The following is a 16,897-nucleotide window of genomic DNA, read 5'->3' on the forward strand; positions in this document are numbered from 1 at the left end:
CATGAGCATTGTGAATACGTTCTACCACATCACTCCAAAACAGTTGCTTCAGGAAGTGCTGACTGTACACTTTGGATTTTTGATGACATTTTAGTTTTATATTTTTTAAAAAATATTTTTTTATTTATTTGCAAGCAGAGAGTGACAGACAGAGAGAGCGAGAGTACCAGGGCCCCTAGCCACTGCAAATGAACTCTAGACACAAGTACCACTTTGTGCATCTGGCTTTTTATGGGTACTGGGGAATAGAACCTGGGTCGTTAGGCTTTGCAGGCAAGCATCCTAACTGCTGAGCCATCTCTCCAGCCCAGATTTATAAATTTTAAATTTTATTTTTAATAAAATGATATGAATTTTTTTAGAAAAATAGATTTTGAGCTGGACATATATCTATAGAGGATATGACAAATATGCGTAGGTTCAATCCCCGGTTTAGCAAAATAAAAAATAGTATCTTTTAGAGTTTTGAGCTCACAGAAAAACAGAGCAGAAAGTACAGAATGCTCCCTTCCAGTCCCTGCCCAATGGCATGAGCAGCCACCCCCATGGGCAGCATTCTGTATCACAGGGGTATATGATCATGGGGCCATTTGTTTTTTGAGGCAAGCCCAACAGGTCTTCTTTTCCATATGTGTGTTTGTATATGAGAGATGCAGAGAGACAGACAGAGAGAGACAGTTGGCACGCCAGGGCCTCCAGCCACTGCAGTCAAACTCCAGACGTGTGTGCGACCTTGTACACATGTGCAGTGTTGCACTTTTGTATCACCTTGTGTGTTTGGTTTACATGGGACCTAGAGAGTCAAACATGAATCCTTAGGCTTCGCAGGCAAGCGCCTTAACTGCTGAGCCATGTCTCCAGCCCCATGGGGTGATTTTTTTTACTTCCTGTCTTCTTGGTTTAGGAGGGAGATTGAACCTTTAAAAATAATATGCTGTTGGACTGGGAGATGGCTCAGCAGTTAAGGCACTTGCCTGCAAAGCCTAATGACCCCGGTTCTATTTCCCAGTATGCATGTAAAGCTAGATGCACAAAGTGGCAAATGAATCTGGAGTTTATTTGCAGAGGCTAGAGGCCCCGGCAAGCCCATTCTCTCTCTCTCTCTGTCTCTGCTTGTAAATAAATAAAAGTTTTTAAAAAACGTGCTGATTAAGGTTGCGGAGATGGCTCAATTATTAAAGTGCTTGCCTCACAAGCACGAGGCCCAGGTTGCACCCATAGCATCCATGTGAAACATGCCAGGTGTGGTGGCTTACATTCGCACCTGGGGAGGCAGAGGGGACCCCCGGGGCTCATTGACCAGCCCATCCAGCCTAACTGGTGAGCTCCAAGCTAATGAGAGACTTTGACTACAAAATAAATAAATAAATAAATAAATAAACAAACAAAAAGGCAAACAGCATTCCTAAGGAATGACATCTGAGGTTATTCTCTGGTTCCTACTTGCACCTCTGCTTATAAACACGCACACATGAAATTTAAAAATGTTCTGCGGGCCTGGGAGATGGCTCAGCGGTTAAAGAGTATTTTCTGTGCAAACATGAAAGCCTGAGAGGGCCCGAGACTCTCTGACTCTGTTTCCCCAGCACAGATGTAATTACAGCTTGTAACTCAAGTCCAGGGCGTGCGGAGGCAAAGGCTGGAGAATCAGTGGGGCTGTCTGGTCAGCGAGCCTCACTGAAAACAGCTCTGGGCTAAATGAGAGACTTTGTCTCAAAGAAATAAAATGGTAGAACAACAGGGAAGGAAACCCAGTGTTCTCCTCTGACCTCTGCATGTATGAAAGTGTGATGGTGATGCCCTTACACACCCACACATACATGTGCCTGCACAACACACTCACCCCATACACACACACACACACACACACACACACACACAAACATTGGTTGTTTGTTTTTAGCCCTTCTTCTAGGAATTGCTCTTCATTTTTCTCTGCTTAGGAATGGAGAAGCAAGACTGGTCACGACCTTTGGTTGTGTTCTGGTTCCTGGACGACATTACTCTAAAAGCGAGTTCTGTGCACCTTCAATGCCCACATTCACGCCCACTGCCTAGCTTTGGTTTTCTGGAGCTGTGGCATGGAGCTCTGTGTGTGTCAGAACTTCCTTGGCAATGCCTGTGTACCACGAAGGTATTTGAGGACCATCGTCTTGGGACTTATCATAAACCAAGGGTTGAGGAATTCCACGCAGAAAGCTAACTGCTTCTATTCACTGTATCTAACAGGTGTGGCTTCCTATTGGAGAGAGAGAGAGAGAGAGAGAGACAGAGAGAGAGAGAGCTCGCCGGCATCTCTTTATCAGTGGGAGAGTGCTAGAACTGGATTAGTCAGATCCGAAGTCTTCTTGCAGGGATGTATTCCGATGACTAAGGTTTTGTCATTCATAGGTAATAGAGAAAGTTCATTCAGAAAAAGCTGGAAGTTACTGGAAATAATGGGTCTGGTGTTCCAGATACCGTTTTCAGTGATAATTCCATTGTCAGTGAGCTATATGTATATCAAATATTGCATACATACTATATATCACATATATTATATGTAATGTATGACATATATTACTATATCATTGTCATTTCATCCAATTTTGCAGTAAGGAAAACACACTACATAAATTTTTGATTTTTATTTGTATTGATAATCCTTAAAAATGTAGGGGCAGTACTGTTCTATATGTTATGCCTCAAAAAATAGTTGAGAAAAGGAGTTCAAAATCATTAGGCTGGGCATGTGGTACATGCCTTTAATCCCAGAACCTGGGAGGCTGGAGGTAGGAGGCTAAGGCAGGAGGATCACCATGTGTTCAAGGCCAACCTGAAACTACATAGCAAATTCCAGCTTAGCCTGGGCTAGAGTGAGACCCTACCTCAAAACCAAAAAAAAAAAAAAAAAAAAAAAAATGGCTGGAGAGATGGCTTAGCGGCTAAGGAGTTTGCCTCTGAAGCTTAAGGACCCAGGTTCCATTCCCTAGTACCCACATAATCTAGATGCACAAGGTGGCACATGCATCTGGAGTTCCTTTGCAGTGGCTAGAGGCCCTGGTGCACCTATTCTCTTTCTCTCTCTCTCTCTCTTTCTCTCTTTCTCTGTCTCTCTGCCTTTGTGTGTGTGGGTGTCTCTCTATCTGCCTCTTTCTTTCTTAAATAAATAAATAAGACAAAAAACACTTTATATGAACACAATTACATGTCTTAAAGTTGGTTTTCTAGTTCATTTACGAATGGGACTGCAAGTTGACAATATTACAGAATCCATCAGATTTTTAGAATGTAAAGTAGCAAGTAGACACTCGGGGAAAAATCCTAGAGTGGCTGGATTTGTGGTTTAGTGACGCAGCCCTTGCCCAGCCCACGCAAAGCTCTGGGTTTGATCCCCAGTGAGGCGCACGCATACACACACACGCACACACACACACGCACGCTCGCACGCACGCACGCACGCACGCACACTCTGTTGTGTTTCTTCACCTTCACAGATAAGAATTAAAGTGAAGTGACAGTTGAAGGTGAGTGAGACCGTAGAAATGAACTTTCCAGGGCTGGGGATGTAACTCAACTGGTAGAGTGCCCAGCTAGCATGAGTTAAGGCCTGGGTCCGACCCTCAGCACTGCGTAAGCTGGGTGAGGTGACATTTGCCTGCCGTCCCTGCCCTTGGGAGGTGAAGACAGAGGATCAGAAAGTTTTGATCAGCCTGGAGAGATGGCTGTGGCAAAGGTGCTTGCTTGCAAAGCCTAATAACCAGAAAAAAAAATGTATGTATATATATATATATATATATATATATATATATATATATTCTTTTTTTTAACTGACAACTTCTATACTTACAACAAACCATGGTATTTCCCTCCCCTCCCCTCCCCCACTTCCCCTTCATAACTCTGCTGTCTGTAATGACCAGAATTTGATTCCCCAGTATCCATGTAAAGCCAGATGCATGTGGGGTCCATGTGCAGCAGCTGGAGGCCCTGGGGCACCCATTCTCTCTCTCTCTCTCCCTCAGATTAAAAATAAATAAAAATTAAAAATTGAAGTTTAAGGTCACCTTTAGCTATTAGCCACATAGCTGAACTCAAGGCCCTCCTGGGCTAGAGACCCTGTCTCAAAAAAAAAAGAAAACAAAAGCTGGGCATGGTGGCACACGCCTTTAATCCCAGAACTCAGGAGGCAGAGGTAGGAAGACTGCTTGGAGTTCAAGGCTACTCTGAGACTACATAGTGAATTCCAGGTCAGCCTAGGCTAGAGCGAGGCCCTACCTTGTAAAAAAGAAAAGAAAACAGGGGCTGGAGAGGTGGCTCAGCAGTTAAGGCACTTGCCTGCAGAGCCTGGTGATCTGAGTTTGATTCCCCAGTGCCCACATAAAGCACACAAACTAGCCACGCATCTGGAATTCATTTGCAGTGGCTGGAGGCCCTGTGTGCCCATGCACTCTGTCTATCTCTCTTCTATCTCTCTCTGCTTTCAAATAAATAAAAATCTTAATTTAAAAAAGAAAACAGGGCTGAAGGCACAGTGGTTAAGGCGGTTGCCTGCAAAGCCAAAAGATCCCGGTTCGATTCTCCAGGACCCATGTAAGCCAGATGCACAAAGTGGCTCATGCTTCTGGAGTTCGTTTTCTCTCTCTCTCTTTCTCTGCCTCTTTCTCTCTCTTAAATAAATAAATAATATTTAAAAAATTAAAACAAAACAAAAACTCTGGACTTCCCTACCACACCAAAAAAAGGAATAAAAAAAACCCAAAATTCCCTCTGCATTTAACATATGGGCATAATAGGTAATCGTATTTCAAATTCCTTCAGTACTAAGGGAGAAAAACACTCGGGTTTTACTGGTAAATTCAGGGACTTCATTGGGAATGCTATCTCTCAGCCTCCTTGTTCTCCATATGTGGGTTTCTCGGGTGACCGTTAAAAAGAAGATTCTGCAGTGTTCCCTGGGCCTTGGAGGGCATATTATAAATCCCCTTTAGTGTTGAGCATTCACGACCCCACAGGGATTACAACTAACCCCACTGAGGATGGCCCTCAGTGGAATGGGGACAGAGGAGAGGGGATATGACCAATTTGCACTTATTTCATATATTAAAATTCTCAATAAATGGGCTGGAGAGATGGCTTGGCTGTTAAGGCATTTGCTTGCAAAGCCAAAGGACCTAGGTTCGATTCCCCAGGACCCACGTAAGCCAGATCCACCAAGGGGCGCATGCGTCTGGAGTTTGTTTGCAGTGGCTGGAGACCCTGGCACACCCATGTTTTTCTCTCTCTCTATCGGTCTCTTTCTCTTTCCCTCTCAAATAAATAAATAAATAAAATTTCTCAAAAAACAATAATAAAAGGAACTTATGAAAAAGCGAGTTAGACATTTGTATTCCTTCCCAAAGTCTGGCAGGCTTCTGCGGCCACCGTGGACGTGCCAGTGACCCAGTGTGGTCTTTGTGTTGCTCAGGTGCTCCAGGAGCAGATCCGTGCCAGGGACAACATCAGCTACGGAACTAATTCTGCCTTAAAGACGCTGGAGATGCGCCAGCTCTCTGGTCTAGGAGATCTCCGAGGAAGAGTGGCGAGGTAAGCGTGCTGGTTACTTGTCTCATGACTGTGACAAAACATCTGACCAAGTCAATTTAACATCCCAAGTGTCACTGTGTCATGGTCTGTGGTAGGAGGAATGCTGTGAGTTTTAGGCCAGCCTGGGCTACAGTAAGACCCTGTTTCAAAACACCACAAAATTTTTGCAGCAAATAATAATAATGACAGGATGGAGAGATGTTTTAGCAGTTAAGCTGCTTTTCTGCAAAGGCTAAGGACCCAGGTTCGATTTCCTTGTACCCATGTAAAGTCAGATGCACAAGGTGGTGCATACACATGGAGTTTGTTTGCAGTAGCTGGAGGCCCTGGCATGACCATTCTCTCTCTCTCTCTCTCTCTCCCTCTTTATCTCTCAAATAAATAAATAACATATTAATAAACAGCAAATAAAATTTTATTAAAAAGGAACTTACGGGCTGGAGAGATGGCTCAGCGGTTAAGGTGCTTGCCTGAAAAGCCTAAGGACCCAAGTTTGATTCCTCCATCCCCAGGTAAAGCCAGATTCACAGGTGGTACATGCATCTGGAGTTCATTTGTGGTGGCTAGAGGCTCTGATGCACCCATCCTCCTCCTCCTCTCTCTCTCTTTCTCAAATAAATAAATGAATAAAATATATTTATTTTAAAAAGCAAATGAACTCCAGATGCATGCGCCATTTCGTACATCTGTCTTTACATGAGTACTGGAGAATCGAACCTGGGTCTTTAAGCTTCACAGGCAAGCGCCTTAACTGCTCAGCCATCTCTCCAGCCCTCCACCTTGTTTTTTGAGATGGAGTCTCTCACTGAACCGAGAGCTCACAGATTCAGTTAGATTAGCTTGCTAGTAAAGTCTGGGGTTCCCTTGCCATCGCCTCTCCAGCACCAGGATTACAGATGCGCCACCATGACTGGCATTTTCCTGAGTGCTGGGAAATTCAAGCTCCGGTCCTCTTGTTTCTGCATTGACCACTTTACCCACAGCACCATCTGCTAGTTCCGTCTTTCTCTTTTGTATGCAGTCCAGGAGGACGATGCCGCCCACCTTCAGAGTGGGTCTTCCCACCTCAGTTAAGCCTCTCTGGAAACCCCTTCATAGGCCTGCGCAGAGGGGCGTCTCTTCCATGATTCTTTTTTTAAAAATTTAAAAAATACTTCATCTATGAGAGACAGAGACAGAGGCAGATATATATATATAGAGAGAGAATGAGCATGCCAGGGCCTCCAGCCACTGCAAACGAACTCCAGACACATGCGGCATCTTGTGCATCTGGCTGTCATGGGTTCCAAGGAATCAGACTTGGGTCCTTAGGCTTCGCAGGCAAGCGCCTTAACTACTAAGCCATCTTTCTAGCCCATAATTTCCTAGGTTCCTAAAATTGGCATCATCTACATGGGAGGACACGATCAGACAGCTTCCTCCACTGACCTGTGTCTTTTCTTTTTCCCCCCTGAGAGAGAAGAAGTAGAGTGAGAGAGACAGAGAGAAAGAGTGGACGTGCTAGAGCCTCCTGCCGCTACAAACGAACTCCTGATGTATACTCCACTTAGTGCATCTGGCTTTATGTAGGTACTGGGGCATTGAACCCAGGCTGTCAGGCTTTGCAAACAAGCCACTTTAATCACTGAGCAATCTCCCCAGCCCAGTTTTTGAGTTATTTTTAATTGACAACATTGCTACATGAACATACTGTAATTTGATCACGTTTCTGTCCCACTATCTTCTTTTGCCGCTCTCTACCCCACTACCATGCCACTGAGGACCCTTATCTCTCTAAGTAGCCCTTTCTCTGTTGTGTTGTCTCATTCCTTCTGTCCTCCTCCATCCTCCACGTCAAAATGTTGATGGGCTTAGAACAGTGCAGCGACCTGTGTCATCTGATAATATGCTCATTGAATCAAATAATACAAGTTAGGAATTACACTTTGCATGCCTTTTAAAATATTCATCTTTCTGAATTAAAAACTTGTGTGTGAGACTGGAGGGATGGCTTAGACATTCAGGTGTTTGCCTGCAAAGCCAAAGGACCCAGGTTTGATTCCCCAGGTCCCACGTTAGCCAGATGCACAAGGTGGCGCACGCGTCTGGAGTTGGTTTGCAGTGGCTGGAGGCCCTGGTGTGCCCATTCTCTCTCTCCCTCTTTCTGTCAAATAAATAAATAAAATAAAAAATATTTTTAAAAATATTGTGTGTGTGTGTGTGTGTGTGTGTGTGTGTGTGTGTGTGTGCACACGTATACCAGGGCCTCTTGCCACTGCAAATGAAATACAAGATGCTTACATGACTTCTTGGGTCTGGACTCTGTGGATGTCCAGAGAATTGAACATGGGCCGGCAGGCTTTGCAAACAAGCCCCGTTAAGTGCCGAGCCATCTCCCCTGCCCTGGGTTTCTGCGGTTGTAATGAGATGCCTGGGTCTGTGTGTGTTGCTGGAGCGGCGCGCGGACTGCATCCTGGCTCGTCGTTATTCGGCTAGCGTGACGCGGCGCGGATGGCACGTGGGCCTCTTCTGCCCCTGCTGCTGCTCTCAAGGGCCACGCACACTGATGTGAGGCAACAGCGGTGCTGTGAAGGGGCGCTTTGAGGTGGGGGCAGTGAGGGGTCTGCATAGAGGGGGCTGGTGTGGAAGAAAGACCAGGGGCCTCCCTCCACTCTGGGGGTACAGGGGTACATGGCCATGCCTAGCTTTTTATTTGAGTGCTGGGGTTTGAACTCAGGGCCTCATGCTTGTGCAGCAAGCCCTCTTTCTTTTCTCATTGACATTGTACATGATAGACTTTGATCATAAACCCCTTTTTTTTTACTTTCTTTCACCCCTCTGTCCATCTCCTTCCACTGAACCCCTTCTTTTCCACTCAGCTCTCTCCTATTGTGATGCCTTTTGTTTTTGCTTTTTATTTTGTGTCCTTCTCCATCCTCCATGACCACATGTTGATAAGCCCAGTATTATGCAGGTGATAGCCACTGTGAGGTCAAGAATGCAGTGGCCACGTCCCCTTCTGCGGAGCCCCTGCGCCTTGAAGGGCACGACAGAGATGTCTCGTTTCGTTCTGAGCGCGCTGTGTCACACTTTGGCAAGGCTTGAGTCTCCCCACTAATCACTGCCGTCTGTGAAAAGAAGCTTTTCTGATCACAGGCAGGAGCGGCCCTACTATGTGAGCAGACACAGCAGTGTTTCGAGGGCAGTTTGATGGGCAAAATGGATCCAGTTAGCCCAGCAACAGCAGCAGCTTCCCGCCTAGCACCCATGACCTTCCCAGCCACAGGCTTTTCAGTAGGTTTTCAGTACCATGGAGTTCCTCCCATGGAGTGGGCCTCAAATCCAACCACAGAGCAGTTGGTTACCCACATAATAGTCATGCCACTACTGTGCCAGTGGGCACACCTCAGCAAGTGTTCTTAACCACTCGGCCATCTCCCCAGCCCCTCTTCTTTGGTTTCTTACGATTTTTTTCTACCCAATTGTTTCTTTCCAATAAAAAATACTTTTAGTATCTAAAGCATTTGTTGGGAGTACCAGATATTTTTGGTTTGTTTTGTGGCTATATCTTTGTCTTTCTCTCAGAACACTAATGAGACTTTGTTAAAATGAATTCATGTGCTATGAAAAAAAAAAAAAAAAAAAAACCTTTAGGGCTGGAGGGATGGCTTAGCAGTTACGGTGGTTGCCTGCAAAGCCAAAGGACCCAGGTTCAATTCCCCAGGACCCTCATTAGCCAGATGCACAAGGGGGCGCACACAGCTGGAGTTTGTTTGCAGTGGCTGGAGGCCCTGGCACACCCATTTCTCTCTCTCTCTCTCCCTCTTTCTCTGTCAAATAAATAAATAAATAAAAATAAAATATATTTTTTAAAAACCCTGGCAAAGTTTTGACTATCTTGAATGGATTATATAGTTATAGTGAAGAAGTGTAAACTTTTAACTGATATTATTAAATTGCCAGGCTGCTAAGGATATGGTCAGTAGCAAACGGGGCCTGTTTTTTCCTCTGGTGCTCAGAGGGGGACATGCATGTTCACCTCAGCAGAGAGGCACATTTTTTTCCATTCTGCACCCTAAAGAGGACTTGGTCAAAGATGTCCCCACTTCCAAAAGCCAAGGCTCATGGCATTTGACTTTCCCATTCCTACTGCAGTGGTTCCTGTCGCTTGGATGTTTTCTTCGTGTTTCCAGTCAAGGACTTGCAGTTCTGACCCGTTATGCCCAGAGTACACTGTCTTGATAATTCCACTTGGGGATGGGTTTGAAAATGCAGAGGTGCGAATCCTCCAGCTTTGTTCTTCAAGATTGTTTTGGCTATTCTGAGTCCCTTATTTGTCTATATGAAATTTAATATCAGCTTGTCAATTTCTACCAAAAAAAAAAAAGTCAACTAGATGTTGCTAGGGACTGTACTGTTCTGTAGATCGACATGGGAAATGTTGCTATTCTAAAAATACTGTCTTTTGAGCTGTGAATGTGGGTGTAGTTCCACTCATTTAGGTCACCTTCAATATTCCTTAATATTTCAGACTTTTCAGAGTAATTTAAACATATTCCTCTGTATCTTTTTTTCTCATCTTAGTCTCATTTTTTGTTTTTTTCCTTATTGCCAATATATAGAGGTATCATTGATTTTTATAATTTAGGGTTTTTCTTATCCTGCAACCTTGATGAGCTCATTCATTATTTCTGTTAATATTTACTTAGTTATTTGAGAGACAGACAGACAGACAGACACAAACACAGAGACAGAGAGTATGGGCACACCATGACCTCCTGCCACTGTGAACAAACTCCAAACGCATGAACCCCTTTGGGCATCTGTCTTTACATGAGTACTGGGGAATTGAACCCTGACCTTTAGGCTTTGCAAGCAAGTGCCCTTAACTGCTGAACCATCTCTCTAGCCCCGCTTCTATTAATTTTTAGTGGATCTGTTAGGATTTTCTACATACAAAGTGATAGTAAGGGTTCATGCAAGTGGTTTTACTCTTACTTTCTAATCTGGATGAACTTTTACTTCATTTTCTTGCCTGACTGTCTGGCTGGAATCACCTGCAGGAGACTGAATAGAAGCGGTAAGAGGAGGCGTGTTGGTCTTGGTCTTGTTCTTAGGAGAAAGCCACTAGTCTCGTCTTCTTAAGTACGTTTGTTGTGATTTTTAAGATATACACTTGACCAGATCAAGGAAGTTCCTTCTATGTCTAGAACAGAATTTTTGTTTATTTTATCCAAAGCAGGGTTTCACTCTAGTCCCAGCTGACCTGGAACTCACTCAGTAGCTCCAGGCTGGCCTTGAACTCATGGCAGTCCTACCTGTTGTTTCCTGAGTGCTGGGACTAAAGGCATGTGCCAACATGCCCAGCTCCTTTTATTTCTAGTTTGTTGTGTTTTTATCATGAAGAAAATGTAATTTTCTCTTCCCATCTACTGATATGATCATGTGTGTTTGTCATTTTTTTTTAAATACTGTATTAAATGAATTGCTTTTCTGGTATTAAACTAAACTTGCATTCTTGGAAGAGTTCTTACTTGGTCATGATATCTAATCATGGTCAGTCTCCTGAGTCCACTCAAGCCTCTGCTCAAAAGCGTGACTGGGGGAGGTGAGATGGCTCAGCAGTTAAGGCGCTTGACTGCAAAGCCTAACGACCCAGGTTCACTTCCTCAGTACCCACATAAAGCCAGATGCACAAGGTGGAGCATGTGTCTGGAGTTTATTTTCAGTGAGTGTGGAGAGGTCCTGATGTGCCTCATTTTCCCTCTCTCAATCTCTCTCTCATTCATAAATAAAATATTTTTTAAAAAGATGATTGGGAAAAAACAAAAAAGAGTTTGGAAAGATGGCTCCATCAATAAAGTGCTTATCTCACAAGTACGAAGACCTGAGTGTAAGCCCCGGAACCCATGTAGCATGGCAAGCATGGTGGCATGCCCCTGTGAGCCCAGCACTGGAAGTCAGAGGCAGGCGGATCCCTGGGGCTTGTTGACTCACTAGTCTTGTCTAACTCCCAGCTCCAGTCCAAAAGAGTTGGGTGGCCGGGCGTGGTGGCGCACGCCTTTAATCCCAGCACTCGGGAGGCAGAGGTAGGAGGATCACAGTGAGTTCAAGGCCAGCCTGAGACCACATAGTGAATTCCAGATCAGGTCAGCCTATGCTAGAGCAAAACCCTACCTCAAAAAAAAAAAAAAAAAAGTGGATGGCGTGTCTGAGGAATGACATGTGAGGTGTCTTGTCACCTCCACGTGCCACATGGGGGGGAACCTGTACCTGCACCTGCGCACACATGCCCCCCCTCTCCTCCCCCACACGGAATAAACACCAGAAAAAAGCACGCTGGCTGGTGATGCAGCTTCTGAGCGAGGTCTTGATAGCGTGTAAGGAAGCTGTCGCCCGTGTCTCAGGCTGTGGTAAGAGGCGGTATTGTGGTCTGCCTTGACAGGTGTGATGCCAGCATAGCCCGGCTCTCTGCTGAGCACAAGACCACCTATGAGGGGCTGCAGCACCTGAACAAAGAACAGCAGGCTGCCAAGATGATCCTGGAAACGAAAATCAAGGACGCGGAGGGACAGGTATGCCCTGCCTCAGGGACCTTTGCAAACTGGGGAAATTGCTCTCAGTGAAGGAAAGCCAGCTGGGGCCCCCAACATGGGTTTATACAAATTATAAACATCTCTTTTCTTCTCCTTTTTCACTGGAGTGGGTCCCTCATGGGCCTAGCAACCAAATCAGCAAGATCTTTTGGTGCAGAGAACATTGTATATTTTCTTGCCCCTTATTCATCCAATATCTGAGAAATTCTAAATTGTGTCTCCAAAATGCCCTCTAGCACAGATAAGTAATCTGGCATTTTCACACCAGCCACTTGTCCCGGTCCCGCGTTTGGGAAGTCATTACCACGTGAATGGGGACCCATCGTGAGTGTCCTCATTACTTGGTCTGGATGTAGGACAAAGTCAGGCTCAAATTAGAGGGTGAAAGCTTAGGGTATAGGGTACCTTGAAATTCACGGATTAACTTCACAAAGCAAAACTCAGCATTTCACAGCTTACTTGCAAACTTTTCTTCTTCACAACAGGGTTTATCCTTAGGATTTTTCCCAAAATATCTGCCTTGTTTACAGTTGTTCACTTAACAAGAGATGATTTTAGAAAAAATAGGAGCATCTGGGTAGCTTACAAAAGTACTTATCGCTTAACTCCCTCCAGCAAGGAACTAAAGCTACTTATGTGAACGACACAGTCACTCTATAATGATAGGACATATATCAAAATGGGGGGGGGGAAAGAATTGAAAGACAAGCCTTGAAGCCTACCGCGAGGTAAAAAGGAAGAGAGAACTGGGATGTAGTGCCGTGGTAGAGCGCTTGCCCAGCATGCACAAGACCCGAGCTTCTGTCCCTAATACGGGGGTCGGGGGGAATATTAAAAAATAAAAAAGAGGGCTGGAGAGATGACTTAGCAGTTAAGCGCTTGTCTGTGAAGCCTAAGGACCCCGGTTCGAGGCTCGGTTCCCCAGGTCCCACGTTAGCCAGATGCACAAGGGGGCGCACGCGTCTGGAGTTCGTTTGCAGAGGCTGGAAGCCCTGGCACGCCCATTCTCTCTCTCTCCCTCTATCTGTCTTTCTCTCTGTGTCTGTCGCTCTCAAATAAATAAATAAATAATTTAAAAAAAAAAAAAGACTCGAGCATGGTGGCGCATGCCTTTAATCTCAGCACTTGGGAAGCAAAGGTAGGAGGATTGCCGTGAGTTCAAGGCCAGCCTGAGACACCATAGTGAATTCCAGGTCAGCCTGGGCTAGAGTGAGACCTTGCCTCAAAAAAAAGGGGGGGGGGCTGGAGAGATGGCTTAGCAGTTAAGGCGCTTGTCTACAAAGCCAAAAGACCCAGGTTCGATTCCTTAGTACCCATATAAACCAGATGCACAAGGGGGTGAATGCATCTGCAGTTCACTTGCAGCGCCTGAAGCCTCTGGCACACCCATTCTCTCTACCTGCCTCTCTCTTTCTGTCTCAATAACTAAATAAAATAAAAATAAACACTTAAAAAAAAAAGAAGAAGAGCTGAAGAGATGACACAGTGGATAATGAATTTGTCTGTAAAGCCCAGCAACAAGGTTCAGTTCCCCAGTACCCATGTAAAGCCAGATGCACAAAGTGGCACATGTGTCTGGAGTTCATTTGCTCTCTCACTCTCACTATCTCTAAAACAATAAAAAATAAATAAATAAATTCCATTCACGGGCTGGGGAGACGGCTTAGCTGTTAAGGTGCTTGCCTGTAAAGCCAAAGGACATAGGTTCGATTTCCCAGGGCCCATGTAAGCCAGATGCACAAGGGGGCACATGCATCTGGAGTTCATTTGCAGTAGCTGGAGGCCCTAGAGGAGGGCCCTCTTCTCTCTCTGTCTCTCTCTTGCTCTCTGCTTCTCTCTCTCTCTCAAATAAATAAATAAAAAATAAAAACAGAGAGCTGAGCTGGGCATGGTGGCACATGCCTTTTATCCCAGCACTCAGTAGAGGTAGGAGGATTGCCATGAGTTCAAGGCTACCCTAAAACTACAGAGTGAATTCCAGGTCAGCCTGCGCTAGAGTGAGACCCTACCTTGAAAACAAACAAACAAACAAAAAACAAATAAACAAATAAACCAAAAGACTGGAGAGATGGCTTAGTGGTTAAGGCACTTGCCCACAAAGCCAAAGGACCCACGTTCAATTCTCCAGGACCCACATAAACCAGATGCACAAGGGGGCGCACGCGTCTGGAGTTCATTTGCAGCGGCTGGAGGCCCTGGCGCGCCCATTCTGTCTCTATCTGCCTTTCTTTCTTTCACTCAAATGAATTTAATTTTTTTTTAAATTATAAAAAGAAAAAGAAATTCCATTCTCTGTGACTAGCAGCCTGGCGGCAGTGTGGGTCCCGAGGGGAGCTGCACTGGCTCCCTAGAGAACCGCAAAGTTTAGCCTGAGGAGTGGCAGGGTTCCTTGTCTTGATTTTTAAAATTTATTTATTTATTTATTTGAGAGCGACAGACACAGAGAGAAAGACACATAGAGGGAGAGAGAGAATGGGCTCCAGACGCGTGCGCCCCCTTGTGCATCTGGCTAACGTGGACTTGGGGAACCAAGCCTTGAACCGGGGTCCTTAGGCTTCACAGGCAAGCACTTAACCGCTAAGCCATCTCTCCAGCCCTCCTCGTCTTGATTTTTAATGCTTGTGTAAGAAAGAAAACGGAGGTGGGGAGGTGAGGCGAACTCCTAAATGAATTAAGTGGATTGAATCCCAAGGCCTCTGACTGGTCCAGAGTTTGAGCCATGTTTGAACTGTCACCTGGGGAAGAGAGATGTGGCCTTTATATCTCGCTTTCTTTTGCAGATTTCTCAGCTTTTGAGCAGAGTCGACCTGTCAATATCAGAGCAGAGTACCAAACTGAAGATGTCCCATCGAGACAGCAACCACCAGCTTCAGCTACTGGACACTAAGTGAGTCATCAATTAAGAGTTTGGGTCGAAGCTAGGCGTGATGGTGCACGCCTTCAATCCCAGTACCCAGGAGACCAAGGCAGGGGCATCACCGTGAGTCCTGAGACCACAGAGAGAATGCCAAGTCAGCCTGGGCTGTAGCGAGACCCTACCTCGAAAAACCAAAAAGAGTTTTGGGTTGAAGTTTTTTCTGAGTTTATGAAATTCACGTCTTTTCACTCTTATTGGGTTTTTTGTTTTGTTTTGTTTTAAGTCATACAGAATAGAAGTTAAAAAGAAAAAGGTTCCATGTAGCATCCTGTTGTTTTTCCTTCATAATTACTGCTTTCAGTGGTTGGGTGAGAGCCCATCGCATCATTCAGTGTGTACTTGCTGAGTAGAGGGTCTTGTTCTGCATTTCAGAGAGCCGATGGCCGACATCAAATGAGAACCTAAATTGGCATGTGCTATGTTATCATTAGTGATAAATAAATGGTTAATGGAAAGTCATAGGCTGGGTTGGGTAATGGTCATGGTTCTCCCAAATGTCACTGTGTGTGTGTGTTATACAGCTTTCCTTCCTGGAATCTCCAACATCTCCTTGTCTCCATGGCAACTTAGGTTTCGCCTTCCCTGAATCACACTGTGACCGCTCGGGACCTCCCTGTACTCATTCCACCCCTGCCGCACATTGTCTGGTTCAAGGATCTTTCTAGAACCTTGGCGAACATCTCTGTGATCCTGAAACTGTTGCTCTTTGCATGCCTGCAAGACCAGGGCCACATAGATGATGCTGCCACATTCTGCTGCCAGCTCAAGACGTCATCTGGCTCCTCCTGGCACCGCCGTGGTGGCTGCTGTGCACCTTGGTGGCTGAACCTAAGAGGGAGCCTCTTCCGCAGCAGCCTAAGCCTGGGACATCCCCTTGCACTGTCCTAAGCTGGAATCTTCTTCGGTTGATAGGGTCTTCCTCAAGGCCTCTTTCTTGTTGGCCCACTGAAAAAAGAGAATTTCTTTCTCATGTTTGTGGCACTAATCTCTAGAGCAATTACAGCCATGTTCTCAACCTGTTCTGAACTTTAACTGGATGCAAGCTCCTTTCCTTTCTTTTCCTCTTCTCTTTCCTTTAATTCACTCTTCCCTTTCTTCCCCTCCTCTCCTCTCCTCTCTCCTCTCCCTTTCCTTCTTTCCTCCCACCCCTCCTCTCTCTTCTCCTTTTTTCCTTTATTCTTCCATTCCCTCCCTTCTATTCTCCTCTCCTCTCCTCTTCTCTTCCCTTCTCTCCTCTCTTCCCTCCTCTTTCTTTTCTCTTCCTCTCCTCTTTTCTTTCCTTATCTGTGGTAGTTTGAGTATGATCGGGTAAGTGCATGGCTCCATAGTCTCAGAGGTGTTTTATGAAAGTTGAGTTTGCAACTTCAGATCCTAGCAAGCAGCTTTCTGCTAAGAGGACTGAGTCTGTGGGGATGGATCTGATTCCAGCCCAGAGGTGAGGCTGGAGAGCGCTCTTTGAGTCTGGTGGCTTGTGCTTGTTGCCATTGTTTCTCTCTGCTGGGACGTGTGGAAGTAAGGGGCGTCTTCCTCCACTGAGGGACGCCCCTGGATCCGTTAGCTGAAGTGAAGCCCTTCCTCCCGCACTCTGCTCTGCTCGGGTGTTTGTCTCAGCCGCATCCAGCTGGCCGCACTCTCCTTTCCCTTCGCTTCCACGGTACTTCCTCTCTCCCTGCGCGTCTCTGCGTCTCTGTAACCTGAGCAGCAGTAACCACGGCACAGCCTGGCTGTTAGGCTGGTTTGAGTTTTCTTCCACCAAACAACTTGCTCCATTATTTTTGAATTAAGTCTTACTTTAAAATTTCAGGCTGGACATGGTGGCGCACGCCTTTAAACCCAGCAC

General features: G+C 45.6%; 1 protein-coding gene across 3 annotated transcripts in view; it reads left to right on the top strand.

The window, feature by feature from the left end:
* Nucleotides 1-16,897, top strand: part of Fam81a (family with sequence similarity 81 member A) — a 68,331-nt gene that overhangs the window by 37,336 nt on the left and 14,098 nt on the right. For all 3 annotated transcript variants that reach the window (XM_045160869.1, XM_045160867.1, XM_045160868.1), the window contains exons 4-6: nucleotides 5,447-5,565; nucleotides 11,990-12,119; nucleotides 14,921-15,027. In XM_045160869.1, the coding sequence (XP_045016804.1) occupies nucleotides 5,447-5,565; nucleotides 11,990-12,119; nucleotides 14,921-15,027 (356 nt within the window). The remainder of the gene's footprint in view (nucleotides 1-5,446; nucleotides 5,566-11,989; nucleotides 12,120-14,920; nucleotides 15,028-16,897) is intronic.

Source organism: Jaculus jaculus, chromosome 10, assembly GCF_020740685.1.
Source record: "Jaculus jaculus isolate mJacJac1 chromosome 10, mJacJac1.mat.Y.cur, whole genome shotgun sequence".
Lineage (NCBI taxonomy): Eukaryota > Metazoa > Chordata > Mammalia > Rodentia > Dipodidae > Jaculus > Jaculus jaculus.